Source organism: Anguilla anguilla, chromosome 3, assembly GCF_013347855.1.
Source record: "Anguilla anguilla isolate fAngAng1 chromosome 3, fAngAng1.pri, whole genome shotgun sequence".
In the NCBI taxonomy this organism is placed as follows: domain Eukaryota; kingdom Metazoa; phylum Chordata; class Actinopteri; order Anguilliformes; family Anguillidae; genus Anguilla; species Anguilla anguilla.
This window is the reverse complement of record NC_049203.1, coordinates 44199837-44221320: the sequence shown is the minus strand read 5'-3', so window position 1 is coordinate 44221320 and position 21484 is coordinate 44199837. Positions and strand designations below refer to the sequence as shown.

The 21484-nt window shown below is 43.9% G+C and overlaps 1 protein-coding gene and 1 long non-coding RNA gene across 7 annotated transcripts in view; one reads left to right on the top strand and one right to left on the bottom strand.

The window, feature by feature from the left end:
• Positions 1-21484, bottom strand: part of LOC118222936 (leucine-rich repeat and calponin homology domain-containing protein 1-like) — a 64163-nt gene that overhangs the window by 41097 nt on the left and 1582 nt on the right. For all 6 annotated transcript variants that reach the window (XM_035408879.1, XM_035408881.1, XM_035408876.1 and 3 more), the window contains exon 2: positions 4452-4596. In XM_035408879.1, coding sequence (XP_035264770.1) covers positions 4452-4596 — 145 coding nt within the window. The remainder of the gene's footprint in view (positions 1-4451; positions 4597-21484) is intronic.
• Positions 9612-10967, top strand: LOC118222939. Its single transcript, XR_004764364.1, has 3 exons — positions 9612-9902; positions 10089-10135; positions 10584-10967. It is a non-coding gene; the product is annotated as an uncharacterized LOC118222939 (long non-coding RNA).

The following is a 21484-nucleotide window of genomic DNA, read 5'->3' as shown; positions in this document are numbered from 1 at the left end:
TAGTGATGGGACTGTAACTATGAATCCTATATGAATATGAATGAATAGGTAAGAATATTGAGCTTTAACTTACATTACTTTACAGAGAGTCTGAACATAGTGACGGGAGAGTGAGGCCTCATGAACCACATAATGGGCAAAGCTATATTCATCTGCTGTGAATCAATGACTCGCATGAGCCAATAAAGAGCCTTCGTCATTCACAGTAAAACATAATGACTAGTAAAAGTTAGCAAGTCCTTTGAAAGCCGTGGTGGCGCCAGCCATTTTCTGGTTCAAGGGGTGTCAACCACCCATCACTGTTTGGACATTGAACACTCATTTCAATGTTTAACTCTAGTTAGTGCCAGGAGGGAACACAGTGTGAGCTCTGCAGAGCGGGGAAAGGGAGGTCAGAGGAGGAGGTGGGTTTCCAGGCTGAGGAAGAGGTGGGGAGGGAGGTGGGTTTCAAGTCTGAAAAGGAGGTGCTGTCCTGAGATGTCATGGCCCTCGGAACAGGGCTCCATTGTGTCTGTGCAGGGAGGGGGAAACAAAACCCGTCTCGACACACTGCCAAATAATAAGACCACAGAGACGCCCCTCATGCACTCCTCTTCTCCAAAATGGCCTTGAGCCAGGAGAGCTGGAGTGGAACGAACAGAAAATGAGACAGAATTAAATCTTTTCATCTGCGTGTTCCTGACGAAGGGCATGGCAGGCCCCCCCATCCGTCACCATAGAGATATTAAAAGATACCAAGAAATGTGATTAGCTGCTGAAATCTTCACAGGCCCAGACAACCCATCTCTGCTGCACTCTGCCAGGCACGAATTCTGCCCCCATCATCGTTTTTCTCTGGTGAGACTGTGACTTGTTATCGGAGAATGAGAGGAGGTGGTTGTGCTGTGTGTGGCTCATTATCATTATTTGACCCAGGTCTGACATTTTCATAGAGTGCGCATACATGTGTGTGTGTGTGTGTGTGTGTGTATCTGCGCATGCAAGGCCCCCGTGTACGCATATGTACACATGCATGTGCGCATGTTTTTCTGTCTATGCATGCATACAGCTGAATGTGCTCATATTTGAGTGTGCATATGTGTGGGTGTGCGTGGGCTTAAAGAGGTGGAGGGGGGTGTCTGTCGCAGCAGGAAAAAAAGACTGCTGGTGAGAAAAGCATTAATGATAGAAAGAGATGATGGCTGTTCTCAGGTCAGCTTGGAGGTTTCACCAAGCCTAATAAACAAATATAATATAACATAAAACATAAAGAAGAGAACAGTCCATTCAGCCCAACAATGCTCGCCATTTTGCCTAGCTAAATTGTTCCTAGCGATCTGATTACCTACAGACTGTATAGTATCCAACACTGTATCAAGCCTGGTTAGGAAAATCCCCAGAGTTTCTGCCTCTACTGCGTGTCCTGGCAGGCTATTCCTCACATTGACAACTCTCTGCATGAAAAAATTCTTCCTAATGTCTGTTTGGAATTTACTTTTTGCTAATTTCCATTTATGTCCCCTAATTCTACTAACAGAACTCAACCTGAAGAAATTCTTGTGGTTCACTTTGTTAATTCCCTTTAAGAATTTAAAAGCTTCAATCAAATCACCCATAAGTCTCCCTTTACAAAGCTTGAAGAGATTAAGCATCAGAAGTCTTTCCTCATAACTTTTATCTTTCATACCAAGAATCAATTTGGTAGCCCTTCTTTAAACCTTTCCCTAAGCCTCTATATCTTTCTTGTAGTACGGTCCCCACCCACTCTGAAATGCCTCCTGTAATTTATACTGTCTTCATTTTGCTAATATGACCCTCATGTGGTACCGTATGAAATGCTTTTTGTAAATCTAAGTATATAATATCATAATAGCCATAACACTTAGTAGTTACTTCCTCAAAGAATACCAAAAGGGTTGTCAGACATGACCTTCCTTGCAAAAGCCATGCTGGCTATCCCTTAGGATGTTGTTAGTTTCAAGAAACAATTCTAACTTGTCCCTAACGATAGATTCCAGTCTTTTACATGTGATGCAAGTTAAACTGACAGGCCTGCAGTGAGGTCTCTTGAGGTCCAGTGTTTCAATGTAATGGGAAAACTGGGGGAGGGGTTGCCTTATGGAACTGGAACATGCAGTGCAATATATTGTAAATATGAGGACATTTTAAATCTTATCAGACTGCAATGTCTGAAGGCAGCAATAATTCATTTATTTGGCCGCATATTGTGAAGTGTTTATAATATGTTACACTTGAATGAGCTCTGCTATCAGCAGTTGCAGGCGGTTTCTCACACTTGGAGACAAAAAGGAAGTGCTGGAAGTGCAAGAGGCGTCAACCGTACATAAAAGGCGACAGAGCCTTCAATATTACATATGAAATGCAAACATGCAAATATCAAATACATGCATTTGAAATATGGCCCATTCATTGGTGATGACATCATTGCATGAAACACTAGCCTTCAGGCTTGTATTTAATAAGCACTGCAGCTTGACCTGACATTAAACACCTCAGGCTCTGCTTGTGCTTACTCCAAAAGCAAGGACACATCCACCCTCTTAAACCCTACTCAGCCTTCACTCAACCCTATTTGGTGTGTTAACCCTGTCCACATTCCACTCAAACTCCACCCGAACTTTACTCACAGAAACCCATTTACACATCTCCCTTCCATTGCTCCCTCATTTCCCTCTTTTATCAAAAAGAATGGATTAGAAGGGGAAAATATAATAGCGGTAATGGACAAAAGCTATTTAAAACTGATGTAAATCGGGGCTTGTATTAAAAACAAAACCAGTCGTGATTGCAGTTGTTCTTGTAACATTACCTCAGCCTACCAAGCTTGATGATGCCTCCTCTTGAACTGACCACACCCCACTCAAATCCCTGGGGGTGACACTCCTCACTCTACCATGCCCTTTTCTGAACCTAACATACAACCTCAGTCTACAGGTGCTTAAAGCATCACATTGTCTGCATGACCTTTTCGCCAAAAATACACTTCCACCTTCTTTACTGCAACAGACAAACAGGCCAGGTTTTCTTTTAAACTTAAACTGGCCAAAGGATGAGGAGACCTGCCGTGGAGATTCCAGAGATCACTGCACATCATAGAAGAGACCAAAGGGCTTGTTTAACCTAACCGAAACTATTTTTAATTACACTGTGATAATAGCACGTTCTTATCTTTAGGTAGACGATTAGAGTTCCTGTCCCAGGTTAAGGTGGTACGCTGCATACTATATAAATGCCTATACTATATAAACATAACATAAATGCCTTCTTAAAGTTGCGACTTCTTATTATTCTTTGAACAGTGGGAAGTACGCTGGCACTGTACTGATACAGACCTAGATATAATCACAATCAATATTCCCCCTCAAAAAGACAGCACAGTCCACTCTCCTTTCACTTTTATATACTTTGTTCAGACAAGGAGTCGGCAGAGAGTGTAACAGATAGAGAAGGTATCACAGGGCAGAAGGTGCCATGGTGGAGAACCCCCAGCCACGCAGTATATGGCTCAAGCATCAGCTACTCTAAAGGCTAGGCCACACCTCTCACAGTTATAGTCACAATCTTCGATGAATCAGAATAATATTTTTTTTCTTCATAATGACCATCAGTTGAATAACCCTACCCCACAGGAATCTCCAAAGATTATCCAATACATCCAATAATGATCCCATGCTCAATTGCTTTTTCTAAGTGGTCAGATATGTGTTGCAGAACAACGTAACTGAATTGTAAGAACTGAATATGAAAGTGTTTGAATTCGTTTTTAATTTAATTTAATTTAATTTAATTTAATTTAATTTAATTTAATTTAATTTAATTTAATTTAATTTAATTTAATTTAACAAAAGTTAAAAGTGAAACTTGAGTGCAATGAACAACAAATTCAATTTCAGACCATTAAATTCATTTTTTGAGCACAACACTCAGTTTAAGCATTTCAAATTCAAATTACTGCATTACAAATTCAAGTTATGCAATTCAAATTCAATTTCTGCTGGCACTGATTTCTAAACAAAATTTTCACCCAAATGCAAAAAGAGCTACTTTTTTGCTCAGAAAATGGGAACTCTAGACCACAACAGGCAGGTGGTTGTATAGTCAGTACAAACACAATACCGTAGTTCACCATTTATTTAAATGACTTTGTGATTGAAATAACTGTTGCTAGCTGGCAAACCTGTGCACAGATTGACTAGCTTCTGTTACGTCACCAGGGTAGTTTAAGTGGGGAGTCCCTTTTGCTACACCACTAGCCAAGATAAGGCATTGTGAAAGGGGTTCAGTTTCTCTGCACTTCTGCTCTTGCAGCCAGAATAATACTTTTAAGTCATCCTCCCCATGAGTCCAGTGTTATAAATATCTTATTAAACTACAACAAAATGTTGCTCTACAAGGTGGGCCTGCTCTAATGAGGTTTCTACTATTCAAGGTGGCTCGCTTTGAGGGCATACCTGAGGTCTAAGGAGGTGAGCGACTGGAGGTTGATGATGATGTCGGGGATGGTTCTGATGCAGTTGTGATAGAGGCTCAGGTTTTCCAGGGCAACAAAATGACACACCTCAGATGGAATGTCTGTCAGGCGGTTCCTGGACAGGTCTGGAGACAGAGAGAGAGATTTTAACATTGTTTTAACAAATGCTTTAACATTTCCAAACCCCTTTATTGGGGTATCCTGACAATACATTGACTAAAAATTGAGAGAGAGAGAGAGATTACGTGATAAAGCAGGAGGAGAGACAGACACATTACCACATACAGCGGATAAATTCAATCCCAAATAAAGAACTTTTACATTTTAAAGACAGCAAGTGAACTTGCTATTTTAACATATTTTTTTTCAAATAGAAATTGATTAAAATGAGCTGGGGTCTGCTGCCCAGGGGCTGCAGGCGGAGTTCCCAGGTGGGGACGTTTCTGTTGCACCCTTGAGCAAAGGGCACTACAAGCCCCAAACTGCCTAACCGACCCTCAAGTACAAATGGGAAATAGACGGAATTCAAACTATGTAAATTACCATATGGGAGTGCACTAAGCAAATAAATACATAAATGTAATTTACCCAAACTTCATTTCCCCAAACAGCAGGGATACTCTTACATGGCGCCATATCATGTACCCCACGATGTCATGCAACTGCAGCAACCCAGAACATGATTTTAGCTCCATTTTAGTCCTCATAGCTACAATAGGATTACTGCCGAAATTCAGCATTTCCACCCAAACCCTGCCTTGGCTCAGCAGTATGTGGCTCTGAGTCTTGCTTATTATCTACAGCTGTTGTTGAAAGCACACACATGCTTCTTATGGTAATATAGTGCTATCAAAGACTAGATTTCCATCTGTACAACTAAGACAGCTCAGTCAAGGCAGAATACTGGAAGAACAGGGCCCTATAATAACACAAGGAGCACATGCGGTCCAAAGCTGAAAGGTTTAGGAGCACATTAATGCATCCCAATTAATAGAAGTGCTCCTAAATATTTTTTACCAGTTAGCACACATCAGTTTTCATACGCAAATGCTCCTTAAATGGAAGCACTGTAGACCCAGCAGAATACTTAAACTGTGACATAAGTTTTAAGGCCATGGCAATAGGCACCTGCAACAGCACACACCAGCCACTAGGGGCCCCACCAACAGTTATAAGTGATCAATGCATCTATGAATGTAGAAAACATTTGAGGCTCTACAGTTTCCAGCAGGGTTCCAATGCTTCCTGTCCTGTGCCACCATAGAATAAAAAAACAGAAACCTGGATATTAGCTAAGGCCAACTCATTCCCAGCACGCACAGCTGCAGGACATTCTATTGTTCTCTCCCTCTCGTTTAATGAACCCAGCTGCATTTTTCTCAAGTAAAAATGTCAATAAGGAAGTCAGCATTCCATGCAGCTACAATGATGGAAAATTCTTTCATATAAAAGGTAGGCTAAATAAAATAAATTACCCACACATGCATGCACGTACATGCGTGCACACACACACACACACACACACCTACCTATACACACACAGACACAAACACACAGACACACACAACCACAGACACAAACACACACACTACCAAAGAGCACCGTCGTTGCATGATTTCCACACAGCTGTTTTTGCTTTCACCCAAGCGAATAACGACCCGAATTTCATGGCAGGCTATACATCTTGTTCAAACACCTAAATATAGTTTTCCTCCATTAGAATCCCGGAGCTCACCTCATGTTATTAAAAAGGTCATTAGCGCGTGTCAGGGCAGCCACCTTCTGCAATGAGTCATGCAGCGCTGCAGAAATCACCCAACCGGCTGTAGCGCGCTGTCACATACTGCAACACAGCCGCAATGTTCCATCGCCACGGCGACGGTGTGACATTGTTCTGTGGCGGTTTGGCCTTGAGGAAAACAGGTGAGCACGAGAGGAAGGTGCTGTTTCGAGGAGAATTCTGTGTATAGTTCAGTAATACTGTCTCACGGGAGATAAATCTTCTATTCCAGCATTACACTGACATGTACTCCTCCAGGCTAAATACTGTTAGTAATATAATATATAACTGGCCTATGGTAGTATTAGGAAAGATGCTCAGTAAATCAGCCGTAATGTTCTGCTTTTGTATTTCAGTACAAAGGGCTATGGCGGGCCCACAGAATGGCCTACAGCCATTACCTGCTGTGACACAACACGTGTGGGACATGCATGACACATGTACTGAATCAGCCTGCTGAATGGACTGATGGATTTAGGAAGTCTCTCTGGATAAGAGTGTGACAAAATGAATGTCATGTAAATGTACCGTAATTCTGTTCGAACCACAAACACTTGCAGTACCAGGTTGCAGAATTTATCATTTTGATCATTGGTTTCCAATCCCAGAACAGTGGGCAAGTACTGTCTCTCTGGGGAGTTTAAGGCATATTCCACTTGTTTCACTTCTGCTGGTAACCCCCCAAACCAGGTAGTTTCAGGAACCTGTTCTCCTCTGACTCTCCATGCGTTTCCAGGAATGGGTAGTGCTACCATATCTCAAAATGGCTCATATTTCCATTAAAAATAGCTATACCACATTACTCTCCCAGGGCAAAAAGCTTCCATTCACAGCTACCACCTCCATAAAGTCAAGCACAGACTAGTACAGATAAAGATAGTGTTTTACTGCCTCCATAGTCCATTACAGCCAAACACTAATAGTCTAATACAGTTACACACAGTCTAATAAAACTAAACACACTCAAATTAAAGCTAACCACAGTCCAGTCTAGCACTGCTAAGCACAGTCTGACAGAGTCTAACATGTTTAATGTTTAATACGATCTCTTCAACACAGTCACACAGTCTAATATCGCCTCACAATATTCTAATAATACAGTGAATATCCCCATATTCACTGACTGTATACGGCTGAAATGGAATGGAAAGACAGGGTACACTGGAGAGGCCAGATTGCTGAGATGATCCTCAGATTCTCAGTGTTTTTAGCCAGGCCCATATGAAAGTTTTTCGCATTACTTTTTCACACTTATGTTCATGCACATTAGTAACTCCTTCCAGATAGAGAGGTCTGTTAAATGACTGTAATGTAATACACAAGCCCTAAACACGACGCTGCCAAGCAGACTTGCACACACAGGCTTGTGGCTCCGGGCCCACAGAGAGTTTTGAGGTGAATCACCGTGAGGCTTCATTAACTGCATTGTGAAGCCTGCATTTCCAATACCCAGCAGGCCCATCAGGTAGAGACATGGCATGGGTGACAGCCCAGGGCAACGGCTTTAAAGACGCCAATTGATCAGAGCACGGCATGATGGGAAATCTGCAGGCATGGTAACGGTGGCGAATATCCCCCAGGTAAGCAACTACTTTTAAGTATCAATCATATGAAAGCTTTCATTGTTACGTGTATGAGGATGAAAACATTCATCACGTGATGTAATAACTGTAGTTGCTAAGCACCTGATCAACCACAGGAGTTGTTCTTGAACAGGGGAGTACAAGGGTGAATCCATTTCACGGTTTCATGCCAACTTCTGCTCTCTATGATTTGATTAGCATTCATTAGTATTATTTGTGCTCACATTCACAAGACTGAACTAGCAGCATGTGCACCAGTGCTGCACAACTAAAGCCGCACATCCCTGCTCCCACGTAATGAGATCAGGACAATTCAACCAAATACCCTGCTCCCTCCCTGGGAGGTACCATAGCCGCAGGTCGCACTGCAGGGCTACCAGCCACAGCCAGTCCTGATACTCAGTGCCAGACTTTGGGACACATCAACACACTGGAATCCAGAATCTTAGCAGGATGAGCCACTCGGTAGCTTCTAATGTGTTGTACATGTTGATATTGTCTCTATCTGAGTCCTGTTGCTTGGGGAAGGCTCTGTATTACTCAGATGAGAGGGGGATGGTTCACTATCAGACTCAGTGAGAGGGAACAAGCAGCATTAAGATCACAGATGGCCTGACATATAATCCTTCAGCAAGCTGCATGCTAGTAAAAAAAGCTTGCTACTCTGACTGGGGGCAGGCTTTACAGCATCACAGAGACAGAGCTTAACTTCAACCCAGCCGTGACAACACTCAAATCTAGCTCAAGCTGATGGCACGTGGGCACATGGGGGGTCGTCATAGATACCCCAGATGACACAGAAACACTTGGAAAAATGGCCTCTCTCCCAGGCTCTCTCTCCCTCTCTCTTATCTACCTGAGCAGGTCATATCTACCACTCTCCGTGTGTGTCTGGGGAGTGAGTGACCAGGTTTCTCATCTTTAAATAGAAAAGGCCATGTCCCAGCAAGCAGGAGAAACACACCACAGTCCATAATTCAAATATGGCAAGCACCTGCCATACCCAGCTCCGCAACACTCCTTAACCTGGCTCCACCCAGCTCCTCCAAACCCTACACCAGGCTCCACTCAGCTCCATTACAATCCTACACCAGGCTCCACCCAACTCCTCCAAACCCAACATCAGGCTCCATCCAGCTCCTCTACAATCCTTCACCAGGATCCACCCAGCTCCTCCAAACCCAACATCAGGCTCCACTTAGCTCCTCCACAATCCTACACCAGGCTCCACCCAACTCCTCCAAACCCTACACCAGGCTCCACCCAGCTCCTCAAAACCATACTCCACCTACCTCCTCCATATACTCCCCATCCACCCCCATTCTTAACTGACACTGCTTCCCCAGTTAATGTTCACCTAGCTCACTTCCCTATGCTTTCATTTTGTGCTGCTTTTGTCAAGAAACCGGGTCAATCCTTAACCCTGCCATACTGCTACAAGAGGCCTGATTTTCAGCAGAGGCGAGAGTGTGACTGGAAGATTTGCGGGTGGTGCGACTCTTACCTTTACTTACTGCACCCATGTGTCACTCTAATTTACAGTGAAAAAGTGCTCACACATTTCTGCACAATGTTAAGGGACTCATCACATGTGACTCACATTGGGAGTTTGCTAGAAGTTTGTGGATACAGTGAGAATAACAGAAAGAACACAGGGCAGGAAGCCATTTTATAAACAGCATGAAAATACACTTTGGCATGACCCTCATGCCCCCCCCCCCCCACTTTCTCCCGTATAATCTCTCCATCTCATTCTCTGTCTTTTGTTTCTCCCCCATTTCCTCCCTCATAATCCCTTTGTCTCGCCATTTCTTCCATTTCTCTCTCCCTCTGACCCTTTCTTTCTCTCTCACTCTTTCTCTCTCCTCCCTGTTCTCTCCTAAATGAGAGATTATAAGAAAGAGAGAGAGAAGTAGGGATGGATTTCTATGTCAGCCCTGACCCCGAGGCCTCTGCTGGCAGAGTAGAGGGGCTAATCATAGCTTCCGGTGTTGCCCAGGCTGCCCAGAGAAACTCCGCCCACTCACGTGTCATCCCTGAACTCCTGCTGGAATAGGCACGTGTGACTGTGAGTAACCTTCTCAAGGAACTGGGCCTGTCCGCCCCTGTCAGCATCAACCAATCGCCGAAGCGATGGGGGGCGCTTAAATTAAGCAGAGAAAAATCCCCTTAACACTTCATTGGGTTTATTTAAAACACTTAAAGCAGGTCAGATTTACATCGCGTCATAGTCTTGTCTTATTCTATCACACAGAAAAGGAAGAGGAGGCCAGGCTGACTTGCTATCTGCACTGGGTAAAAGTGAGAGAAAGAATCCGACTATCCCACTTTCAAACACACACAATTGCAGAGATGATAAAACATTCATACACTCCCACTCAAACACACACGCACACACACATACACACACAGATACACACGCACAAGCACATTAATGCACGTCCCACTCACAGCGGTCGGGAAGAACAGCAGCATTATTCAGCAAATATCTGTGCTGTACAGACATAGTGTTTCAGTCTGGTTTTATGAAATGTTGACATCAGCACCATACACACACACACACACTCACACACTGTTGTGCACACCCGCACATGCACACACAAATGCATACACATGCGCATGCGCACACACAAACACACAATCACGTTTGCGGCACGCACACACTGACACTTACTGTAAATCTTGACCACTTCAGTCTAGAGTTCTAAGTCACCCTACTGGAAAGGTACTAATTAAACAGCCCAATCAGATGTTCAACAGGAAGTGTATGGTGTGACGCAAGCCCCACACACCGTCATGTAATGAGGGACAATGGATTTCCTGGGAAATGGTCAGCAACCGTGAGCAGCCTCAGGGCATCGTTGTCACGCATCCGAGTTGGCCACCGGAGCGCTTGGAGAATGCAGGAAGAGGATGAACGAGATGCAGGAGAGGGAAAAAAGAGGCCCTGGATACTTCTGAGACACAGAGGGACCTAAGACCAGCACGATCCTAAGCACACCACTGGGGTGGTGAAACTGCACCTAACTATGCCCTGAGCCTCTGAGGTGCCGAGCTGTAGCACGTTCAGGTCATGCTTTTCACTTCACTTCGCCTTCTGCTAAGCAGAGCGAAAGAGAGCCTGGATTTTCACAACCCACAACTGGAAACCCCCCCACCATTTCCCTGAACTCTGGTATTTGCATAATAAAAAAACCCTCATTAGAAATGGCCATCTATGTATGATTGGATTGAGAGAAATGACTGTACCCTCCTTACCGTCAAGAGGGAAGGAACTCCATTGTTTCACCAGTGCGCAGTGCTGCCTGGTTCAGCAAAGGAGTTGCCGTGGAGTTGTGCCCACCCCCTGCTGAAAATCGCTCCAACAAGCTGCTTATGAGTGTACTAATGAGCACATACCATTAGAGCCAAACCCCCAGTCCTGCCATAGCACAGGCCCTCCCACAGGCCCTCCCTCAGACACATCCTGGTACATGCTGGGTAGAGACCTGCTGCCTCCACCTCACTTTCCCTCCCATAAAGCCCACTTAGGGCAGCCATGTTGATGGTTCCTGATCAGATGTGGTTATGCAGGTTTACTGTAGGTTTGGTATAATTAGGCAGGATTTATGTATAATCAAGCAGCTGCTTTTTCCAGAGTGCTAGACAGAGGCTAATTTCATTCATATACCATGTCATCCAACACTGTAATGCAGTGCTAGAAATAGAACCAGAATTTTTTTTTATACCTGTCACACATTGTTTTTCTCAGACCTATTTCACAAAAGCATGAAAATAACCTTGACCTATTAAAAATAAATAAGACGGCTGTCTGGTGACAATACTATCAGTTCAGAGACTCTAAGACAGCATGGAAGCACATGAAAGCAAGGAAGCACATTACAGCCAAAATCGCCTCCACACACCCGCTCCACCACCCCCCCTCCCTCTTCCCCACCCCAACCATCCATGTTCCCTGGCCCTGACCCTTATGGTGATGGGGTGGGGCCTTGGGGGCATTAGGTGCAATATACCCTGACTTCCTCCAGGAGCACTGCAGAGCACTCAGGGAGTGAGAGGAATGCTGGGAATTCTCCAGGAAGGGAGCAGCCAGGATGGTTAAATCATCACAGAAGTAACTGAGGATCTGCACAGAGTGTAGCTGGCAGAGAAAGCAGAAATAGATATAGCTCATAGCTCACACCTGAAAGCTCATAGCTCACAGCCCATAGCTCACAGCTCAGTTATATACTCTAGCTGATAGCTCACAGTTCACAGCCCATAGCTCACAGCTAACAGTTCATAGGTCATAGCTCACAGCTAACAGCTCATAGGTCACAGCTCACAGCTAACAGGTCACAGTTCATAGCTCATAGCTCACAGGTCACAGTTCAGTTATATACTGTAGCTGACAGCTCATAGCTCACAGCTCACAGCCCATAGCTCATAGCTCACAGTTCACAGCTCATAGCTCATAGCTAACAGCTCACAGTTCATAGATCACAGCTCACAGCTCACAGTTCATAGCTCACAGCTAACAGCTCACAGTTCACAGCTCACAGCTAACAGCTCTCAGCTCACAGTCAACAACTCATAGCTCATAGCTCACAGCTCATAGCTGACAGAACATGTGGCAAGGAGCTAGGTTGATATTCAAATATCACGACGGCATCAAATGCACAAGTAAACTAGATTTTCCTGCCGGTACTGTAAGAAAGTTAATCGTACATCACCACCGTTTCTATATTAAATGGCTTACAGCTAACGGCTTAAACATGGGTTCCAACAAGGAGTCCAAACAAAGCGACTAGCCAATTCCTGCCAGCACCAGATAGCAAGCGGCTCCGTGCCAGATCTGTGCCGTTTCTGGCCCAAAGTCAGAGATGTAGGGCCGAATCGGTGCAGATTCGGCCGAGTGTTGCTTGCTATCTGGGATGCTTTTTATTTTATTATTTTTGGAAGGGGGAGTAGCAGGTGACAGAACAGAAAATTCCTCAATCAGGCTGATCATGTTGAAGCTTGGGAGCAGTTGGGAAATTTGGCAACAATCTAACAATCTTTGACTTCTATAAGACATGCTTTCATCAGGTCTGAGAAAAACAGGCTGATTTCAGCACATGTTCAGACAGGTCAGCCCATTTCTAACATACCAGCCCGGTGCTCAGCTGCCAAGCACAACAATCCCTTCTCTTTCCACTCCTCCTCTGCTCTTTTCTCCTCTTCCCTTCTTCCTCCTCCTTTTTCTTCTCTCCTCTTAACACTTTTCTAGTTCCTCTTCCCGTCATCTCGATCTCTCACATCTCCTTCCTTCTCTCCTCTCTTCTCTACAGAGGCTTTTCTTTTTTTGCCCTTATTAAACATCTCTCCTCACTTCTCCCCAACCCCACCCTCTCTCCGTTCCTCTTTCCTCCATCATCATTTCTCTTCTGCCCCTCTCCTCTTCTTCTTTCTCTCCAGAAACATTCATTCTGTCTGAGGTTTGGTCAGCAGAGTGAGGGGCGGACAGTCCAGGGAACCAGGAGCGGTTTATTTAGCCTTGCGTACCCCACTCTGCTATAAACCTGTCAAAACCAGTGCAGTTCACAGGCATAAACAACAGAGCAAGAAAGCTGAGGTGATGATTCAAACCAAATCAAACATAAACAATAAGACCTAGGGAAGTGGTTGAATAGTGTGAGGGCGCATGTGTTCAATAAGTCATACTTCTGGATATTCCTATATAGTAAGAGTTATTCCAAAACAGTATGAGGATAACATTTAGAAATATCTCAAATATACAGTTTCAGAAAACTACAAATATGCCAGGACTCTTATGGATGTTAGTATAATGGCCTGTACCCCACAGGTTGCAGGTTCGATTACCTGGTAGGAATCGCTGTACCCTTGACCAAGGTGAATTGCTTCAGTATAAGTTGCTCTCAATAAATGCTTATAAATGCCAGCAATGTAACGTCATTCGAGTGAGATTCAACAGACCCAGAACACAAAAGACAGCACAGCACATTGCACACTGTGAAGCATATATGTGCAGGGAATAACTCAGGAGATAAAAACAGCCACATGACCACATGATTCCTCAAACAGGAGAGTTTGCTTTTACGCTGAATATGTGGAGCATGAAAAGTGCTCTACACATCTGCCAGCCCAGACCTTTAACTCCGCCCACACATTCGACATCACCCTCACCAATCCCCCTTAATCAATGAGCAGTGAGAGATGCATTTGTACCATTGTCGTTGGCTGGGCTGTGCTGGGCGAATGTACAGCAGTGAGAGAACTGCAAGGAAGCAATAGGCCATTATGCCAGGAGATATTATGGGATGCAAATTCTTACTGAAAATGTTGGTGTAGTGTGAGTCACAGTACCTGGACACAGTCCTTTTAGTTTTGGAATTTTTCTCCAAAGTGACTTCCTTGTCCATTACTGTGAATAACACAAATGTGAAAATAACAATGGTAACAGGGTTATCCTCATGCCAGGTGCAATTTTGTCATTGGACTCAAAGCCTAAAATCAAATGCATTAAAATATAATATACACCCTTTCTTCATAAACACCTTTTGAATGCACATCTGTTGTATGGAAATTTAGTCTACTGAATTAATATTCCAAGAAAAACAGAAGCGTTTACAATGAAATAGAAAAATGATTGAAGCGGTATAACGGTTGGTGTAATTGTTGTGACATCACTTAGCAACATACATCAGAGTCAATCAGCAAGCTCCAGAGACCAAATTTCACAGCTAGGGAGTGAAGCACAAATTAGCGCGGGGGGGAAAGGGGGGGCAACAGCATCGAATGCAGCTGGCCAATGAGACAACAGCTCCAGGGGCTCAGGCGATTTATGTGTTTGTGGCAAACGCTGCTAATTAGGACACATTTCTGCCTCTCTGAATCTATTGCTCTCCCCCACTCTCTCTCTGTCTGTCCCTCTCTCTATCTATCTATCTGTCTTCTCTCTCTCATTTTGACAGGACAGAATGGGACAGTGGAATGAGGATTAAGACCCCTGCTCCACCTCACCCATGTAATCCCATTCATTGAGAATAGAAAAAGAGAGAGAGAGAGAGAGAAAGAGAGAGAGAGAGAGTGTCAATAATTAACTATTTTTTTTAATTCTACACTGCTGCTAAGAATGTGATGCAGTGTAACATTAGGTGAGAGGGCCTGCTGGGTGTCTCTCTCTCTCTTTCTCTGAGACACAGGGCTCTGGTGTGTAGCGCTTCCCCTGGGTCTGATAAAAACTCCACACAGTGCCCACCATGCCTGGCAGCACCACAGGGTGCTGCATAAATGGCCGAGGGAAACATCCACAGAAAAATGTTCAACGAAAATTTTTCTACACTCTTCAGAATTTATGGAATATGTTCTAGTGAGACAACATAATGATTGCAATTTGGTGATTCCCCATTGGGATTAAAAGGAAAGAAAACTGCGGCTAGATTTTGGTTGTTTTAAACGGTTATGCCATGAGCAGTATGTCAAACAGCATGTCACTAAATTCTCACACAAGCGACCTGTTTAACGGTTGTGCTATGGTCATGAGGGTGCAGATGGCTGGAACAAATTGTGGGGAAGGGGTGTCAGAACCACTGAGTAATTTTCATGGAAACAGGACACAGCTCCGCTACAGCCAGTCAACAAGCAAGCAAACACCAAAGCATGCTGGGAGCTCCACAAACTGAATGGGGCTGACGGAGAGCAGATGCAACAGACAGGTGAGATTCCAGTACATAGAGTCACAATTCACATTCCTACAGAACAGAACACAGCAATGGACATACATTGCATCAAAGAAACATAGCACAGATGTCTAATCCATGCAAATTATCTCACAGTGAAAGGGCATGTGTCTATGTGCGTGCATTTGTGTGTGTGTGTGTGTGTGTGTGTGTGTGTGTGTGCATGTGTGAGTGAGAGTGAGCGTGTGAGTGAATGAGTGAGTGACTGTGAAGGAGAGAAAGAGAATAAGTGAGACTAAGTAAAAATACAAACAATATATCACACAATAATACATAATAATAAGATAACCATCACAGCCTGGCCATGGAAACAAGACAACACAAACAAGCCTGGCAGCCCAAAGTGATGGGGCAACCTTACATCCACAGCACACCAGGGTAACAGAGTACAGGTACATTCATACAGAGTATACATAACTTATGAAGCAAACTCACAGAAGTTCACATCCAAGCAGTATGGCACTGACAGACACAGACTGACAGATGTCATATACTATATGACCAAAATATCTGGACACCTCTTGGTCTGGGGCTTTTTTTCATGGTTTGGGCTAGGGCCCTTAGTTTCAGTGAAGGCAAATCATAAAGCTACAGCATACAATGACATTGTGGACAGCTCTAGGCTTCCCCAACAGTTTTGGAAAAGCCCTTCCCTGTATCAGCATGACCAGGAACACAGCAAGGTCTATATAGGAATGGTTTTGCTGACAACGGTGTGAAAGAACTTGACTGGCCTGCACAGAGCCCTGACCTCAACCGATCCAACACCTTTGCTATCAGTTGGAAAGCCAACTGTGAGTCAAGCCTAACTGCCCAATCAGTACCTGACCTCATTAATGCACTTCTGGCTGAATAGAGCAAATCCCTGCAGCAATGCTCCAACATATTGTATGCAGCCTTCCCAGAAGAGTGGAGGTTGTTATAGCAGCAGAGGGTAGACCAACTCCATATTAATGCCCACAATTTTGGATGAGAAATTGTCCACATACATTTGACCATGTAGTGTATCTAGGCAGAGTTCAGATCAAGCTCAGTATCACTAATGAGGCATTAAGTCATCTGGCAAAACCACCGGTCTTCTAAACTTTCCCTACCACTAAAACTTTTTTGTTCAGCTGCTCTCATGTTAAATATTCTCTAATTCCTACCAGGTTTCTCTCCTCCACATTGTCACAGCTGGTCCTAACTGAATCTGGCATGACAAAATTAACTCTCCTTTTCTCTGAAGTAACCCACTCTTCACAGGGGGAGTTCAAGAACAGCAGCGAATGAGGTCATTGTCCTCCAATCGGGGGAATATTTAGCCCCGTTTCCCAGGCAACCAGGGCTCATCCAGGCCCATAGATGGCAAGGGAACAGAGTTTGTGAAGCTAAGTTATGAGCCCTCCAGTGTAGTCGAGGGCAGAGAGTCACTTAAGTGCTTTCAGTACTGGGTTTATTACTCTTTTTTCAGATGTTCTTTTTCAGGTTGACTTACACAATGTGCTAGTATAATGCCCTTCATTACATGTGGCAGCTGGTGTATGTTATGTTTGTCTTGTTCTGCAAAGGAAAGGGGTATTCTACCCACCTACACTGAGTGCAAAAGCAGGCCAGAGAAAGAGTGGGGGAGCAAAGGGTCAGCACCCCCCTGCCCCAACTTCCAGCATACACGCACAGTTGCCATGGTTATGATCATGTGTCGCTATGAAAAGTCTGCCAATGAAATATGAGCATGATGTAACAATCGTGCTGAGTAAATAAAGCTACATTCCAATGTGTATCATGAAGTTTTTACTTTGCTGATTTACATAATTTTACCAAAGATGTATGTGAACTAACTAGCTACATATACAGCAGATAGACGGATTCAACCTATAGCTGTTTATAAAATGTATGTTCTGCTTGGTCCCATCTAAGGTAAGTCAGTGCTTTTCAGCTGCCTGTCTGGGGTGTGTGTGTGTGTATGGAAAAAGAGGAGCACAGGCTGAGATGCATCATGGGAAACAGGTTGAAGTGCATGATGGGACACCAGCAGAAATAAATGCTGGAATGTACAGAATGTTGGGATAGAGAGAGCGAGAGAAAGTGTGTGTATATGAGAGAGAGAGAGAGAGAGAGAGAGAGAGAGAGAGCTGAGTGGGAGAGAAAGGCATAGAGTTTAAGGGAGAATGAGAGACCAGGAGGAGTACCCTGGCAAGCAGCCCAAGAAAAGGCATAGAGCAGTGCATGCTGGGAGGATGGGAAGAACACAGGGGTAGGAAGTGAAAGTCAGGAAATGGTTTGAGCCCTGCCCAAGCCCCTTACATACCACCCACTCCTCCCAGGCACTCCAGCACATCTGTGGCCGGGTTGTGACCCCAGGTGATAGACGGACATGGGGGTGTGGTTGTATGTCAACACTTTTAAGGCTGGTGCTAACAATGTCATGCTGCTGCTGGCTTTTTTGTGCTGCCTAATCCTGGCTGCTAAACGTGTCCAACCATTCTACACCTCTACCCCTCAACACACTAACAAACAGAAATGCACACTCTCACACAGGCACCCGTACACAAACACACATGCACCCACACGCACACATACTCAAAGTCAGGACTTGCATTGCGTTAATTCATTTGCAGGAATTTGCTCACTATGCGATTTCTGCCAAAAAAAACACTGAAAAGAAAGGCCTCGTTTTGGTTGTTTTTTTAACTATGTGGACTACAAACTCTGGAGCACCTTGAATCTTTATTCAGCTCCAGGATTGTAGTTCCTCTCTCCTTTAAGTCACATCAATGTCTACGACAATAAATCAGTCTTCATGTTGTTTAGCATCATTTACAATCAGACTGTCACACAGGGCTTCACAATGGACCATATTTCATGGTGAATCAATAAAAAACAGCCTTGTGAGAAAAACTGTGAAGACTCCTTTGACTCCATTATAACCCATTGAGCTGGACCCCTTGGGGTATAAAGATTGCACATTCTATGGCAGAGAACCTAAAATGAAATGCATCACTTCTTAAGAAAAAAAAGATAATAGCAAGTAATCTCAAGCAGCCTAAACCCATCACATAGTTTAATTTCATCTATCACAATTAGGAGCCAGTGGGGAATTCAGGGCCATTAATGCCTGACTGGTCAATGAAAACAATTTAGAAAACACAGTTGATCCAGTGAGCTTTAGAAAGGGAAGGTGTTTGAATAGTTCAAAGCAAAATGGACAGCAGAATGCATAACAGATAAGAGGCGGATATCAAACAGGGAGAGTGTACTGCGGGTACAGAACGGCTATGAAAGGGTAAATCCTTAAATGTGGGTTTGGAATGGGGTACACCAAGGTTTCCTCAGTACAAACAATGGTTCTTCTGGATCTAAAGGTCCAAATATTGGTTACTGTCAGATCTCACAGTTAATTTCCCCAATAGGAATCCCTTTCTGCTGCTGTGGCTGCTAAATTTCTTTTTAAGAGCTCAGCAGAAGGACACCAGTTTACAGCCTTCTCCTTCTGTACCTGAGTCACAACTGTTACACATTCTGCTCATGCTCAGTTCCACAACAGTCAACAGCAGTGCAAGAAATTAGACACTGTGTTGCGTATCACCTTGAATGTTAACTTAAGCAATCTGCATTAACTTTCTCTAATATCTTTGAGATACGGTATATATGCTCCCAGTTGGTGGGAGTGTTCAATGGTGTAACCAGAAGCAGTGAGCAACATATTTAAGAAATCTGAATCACACGGTACAGAATTGCGCTATCGGCAGCCATAGTAACAGCAAACTGCAACAGGACATGCAACACAGCATCATGTCTGTTTATGAAACAGTTTATAGACCAGGTGTTCCAGGCTTTAACCTGAAGGGCCAAGATGTGTTGGTAGGAGCCAGTACACCTCCTGTTCACAGATAAGTCAAGCATGTAAACACACTTCTGCAATAAGCCAACAAAAGAATAACAGGTCTGCACAATTACCAATGTCGGCCAAATCCATTTCAATAACAAAATATGCTAACAATGGCTGCATAAATACCTCAGCTTGTGTTGCCAAGCACCCAGAGCCCTACCACAGGTGCCAGTGCATTGTGCATTGCAATACACATTACAGAGACAAGATATTCACATATTCACAAGATCTGACACATTGCCACAGTTTTTCAGCACTGTAGACATCTGGGTTATTTATTCCCTGTGAATGTTATGTTCATGCCTGGCCCTCATCAGTTTTTTATTTAGTTTTTTAGCTGCAATAGGAGAATCATAAAAAGGCACAAAGCTGCTAGATGGCTCATTCAGTTAAAGCCCTACAATGTGGCCTTGCAGCCTCAGATCGAAACCAGACGAAACAGTGCTAGAGCCAACTGTGGCTGGTGTAACTGTGCTTGCTACATTCTTCCGGTTCATGGGTCATTGTGAATTTTTTACCCCTTATTGGATGCAACGCTATCACGTGTATTTTGTCACACTGTTTTGTGTATGGGTACGTACAAGTAACTGTTATGTTAGTTAACTTAGTTGCCCAGTATGTAGATTTATTAGCTAAAAAGGTAGCTAACAAGGCTCTGTTGTATTATAATGAGTAAGGAGCTGATCTTGAAACCAAAAGGTCACAGGATCAGTTCCCAGGAAGGACACTGCTGTTGTACTCTTCAGCAATAATTCCAGTTATATTTTATACTAGATAGTAACAGCTACATAGCAACTGGGGTTTGGGTAAGTTAGCTAAAGTTAGCTACATTCAGTAGCAAGCTAGCGAAATTGTGAAGACAAGTTACACTCAACTGAATAAATGTGGGATTTAATGTTGACACAATCTGCTGTCACAATAATTGTGGTTTCCAATCAAGAATTAATATATAATTAATTATAACCAGCTGCACTTCCAGCTTCACCTTTGCACTAGGCTGACCCACAGGCTTTTCTACAGTTCACTAGCTTTAGCTAACTACTTAGCTTGCAGTACTTTAGCCAGCAGGCTAATAATGGGTAAGAATGTCCAGCATAGATCTTATGTGAGTAAGCACATAGTTACACATGCTTAGAGTTGGTATCCAATAAGGAGCTGATATGTCCAAATGACACCTGGACCGAAAACGGAAGGATACAACGTGCACAGAGACACTCTTAGCTCCATAGGGTGGCATGACATGCGTTGTCCAGGGTATGGGAGGGTTCAGTCGGTTAGGGATTTCACTCTCTAGCAACCCCCGCTGGTCCATCAGGCAACCTTGGGCCGCATATCAAAGCCATATGTGAAAGGTCTTCCTCCGATTCCACTCCATGACAGCTGTAGTGTGATAATAAGTACGCCTGGTAGTCTAGTGACACCACATGTTTCAGAGGAGAACCACGGATGTCTATACTCTCCTGAGCTGGATGTGACTGCAGGTGCAGATAATTTGACATTACAAATTATGGTGGGAATTCGATATACGCAGCCCTGCACTGAGCACCAAAATTATAAGGAACAAAACTGAGCAACACAGGCGTTTGTTTATAGCAAGTATTAGGTCAGTGATAATGTTCAATTATAGGTAAATGGTTGAGTTGGCTTGAACTGCCGGCTCTAATCAGTGTCCCACCTAAACAAGATTAATATTTGTCAGAATAAGCAATAGGAAGGTCTTTAGCAAAACACAACCCCTGAAGTTAGGTGGACACATCACACATCAGAATGTGAACCTGGTCAGGCACATGACATGGCACTATAAGGCCACAAGCCCAATAAGTGAGTTTACTGCCAGTGTAAATAAAACACGGTCCAACGTTTCACAGACAAATCCATGTCCCCCTCCCTGCAGGTGGCAGTAAAGCCGTGATAAAAATCCACAAGCCTCAGTGGGAGACAAGAGAAAAGTCACCTCTCTATATACAACACAGTAATAAATATGACCCTACGTTTAATTAGGGACCAGGAGACAGTGTATGGAGGCCATCTCACCATTAAACTTCCACTGCATGTTGT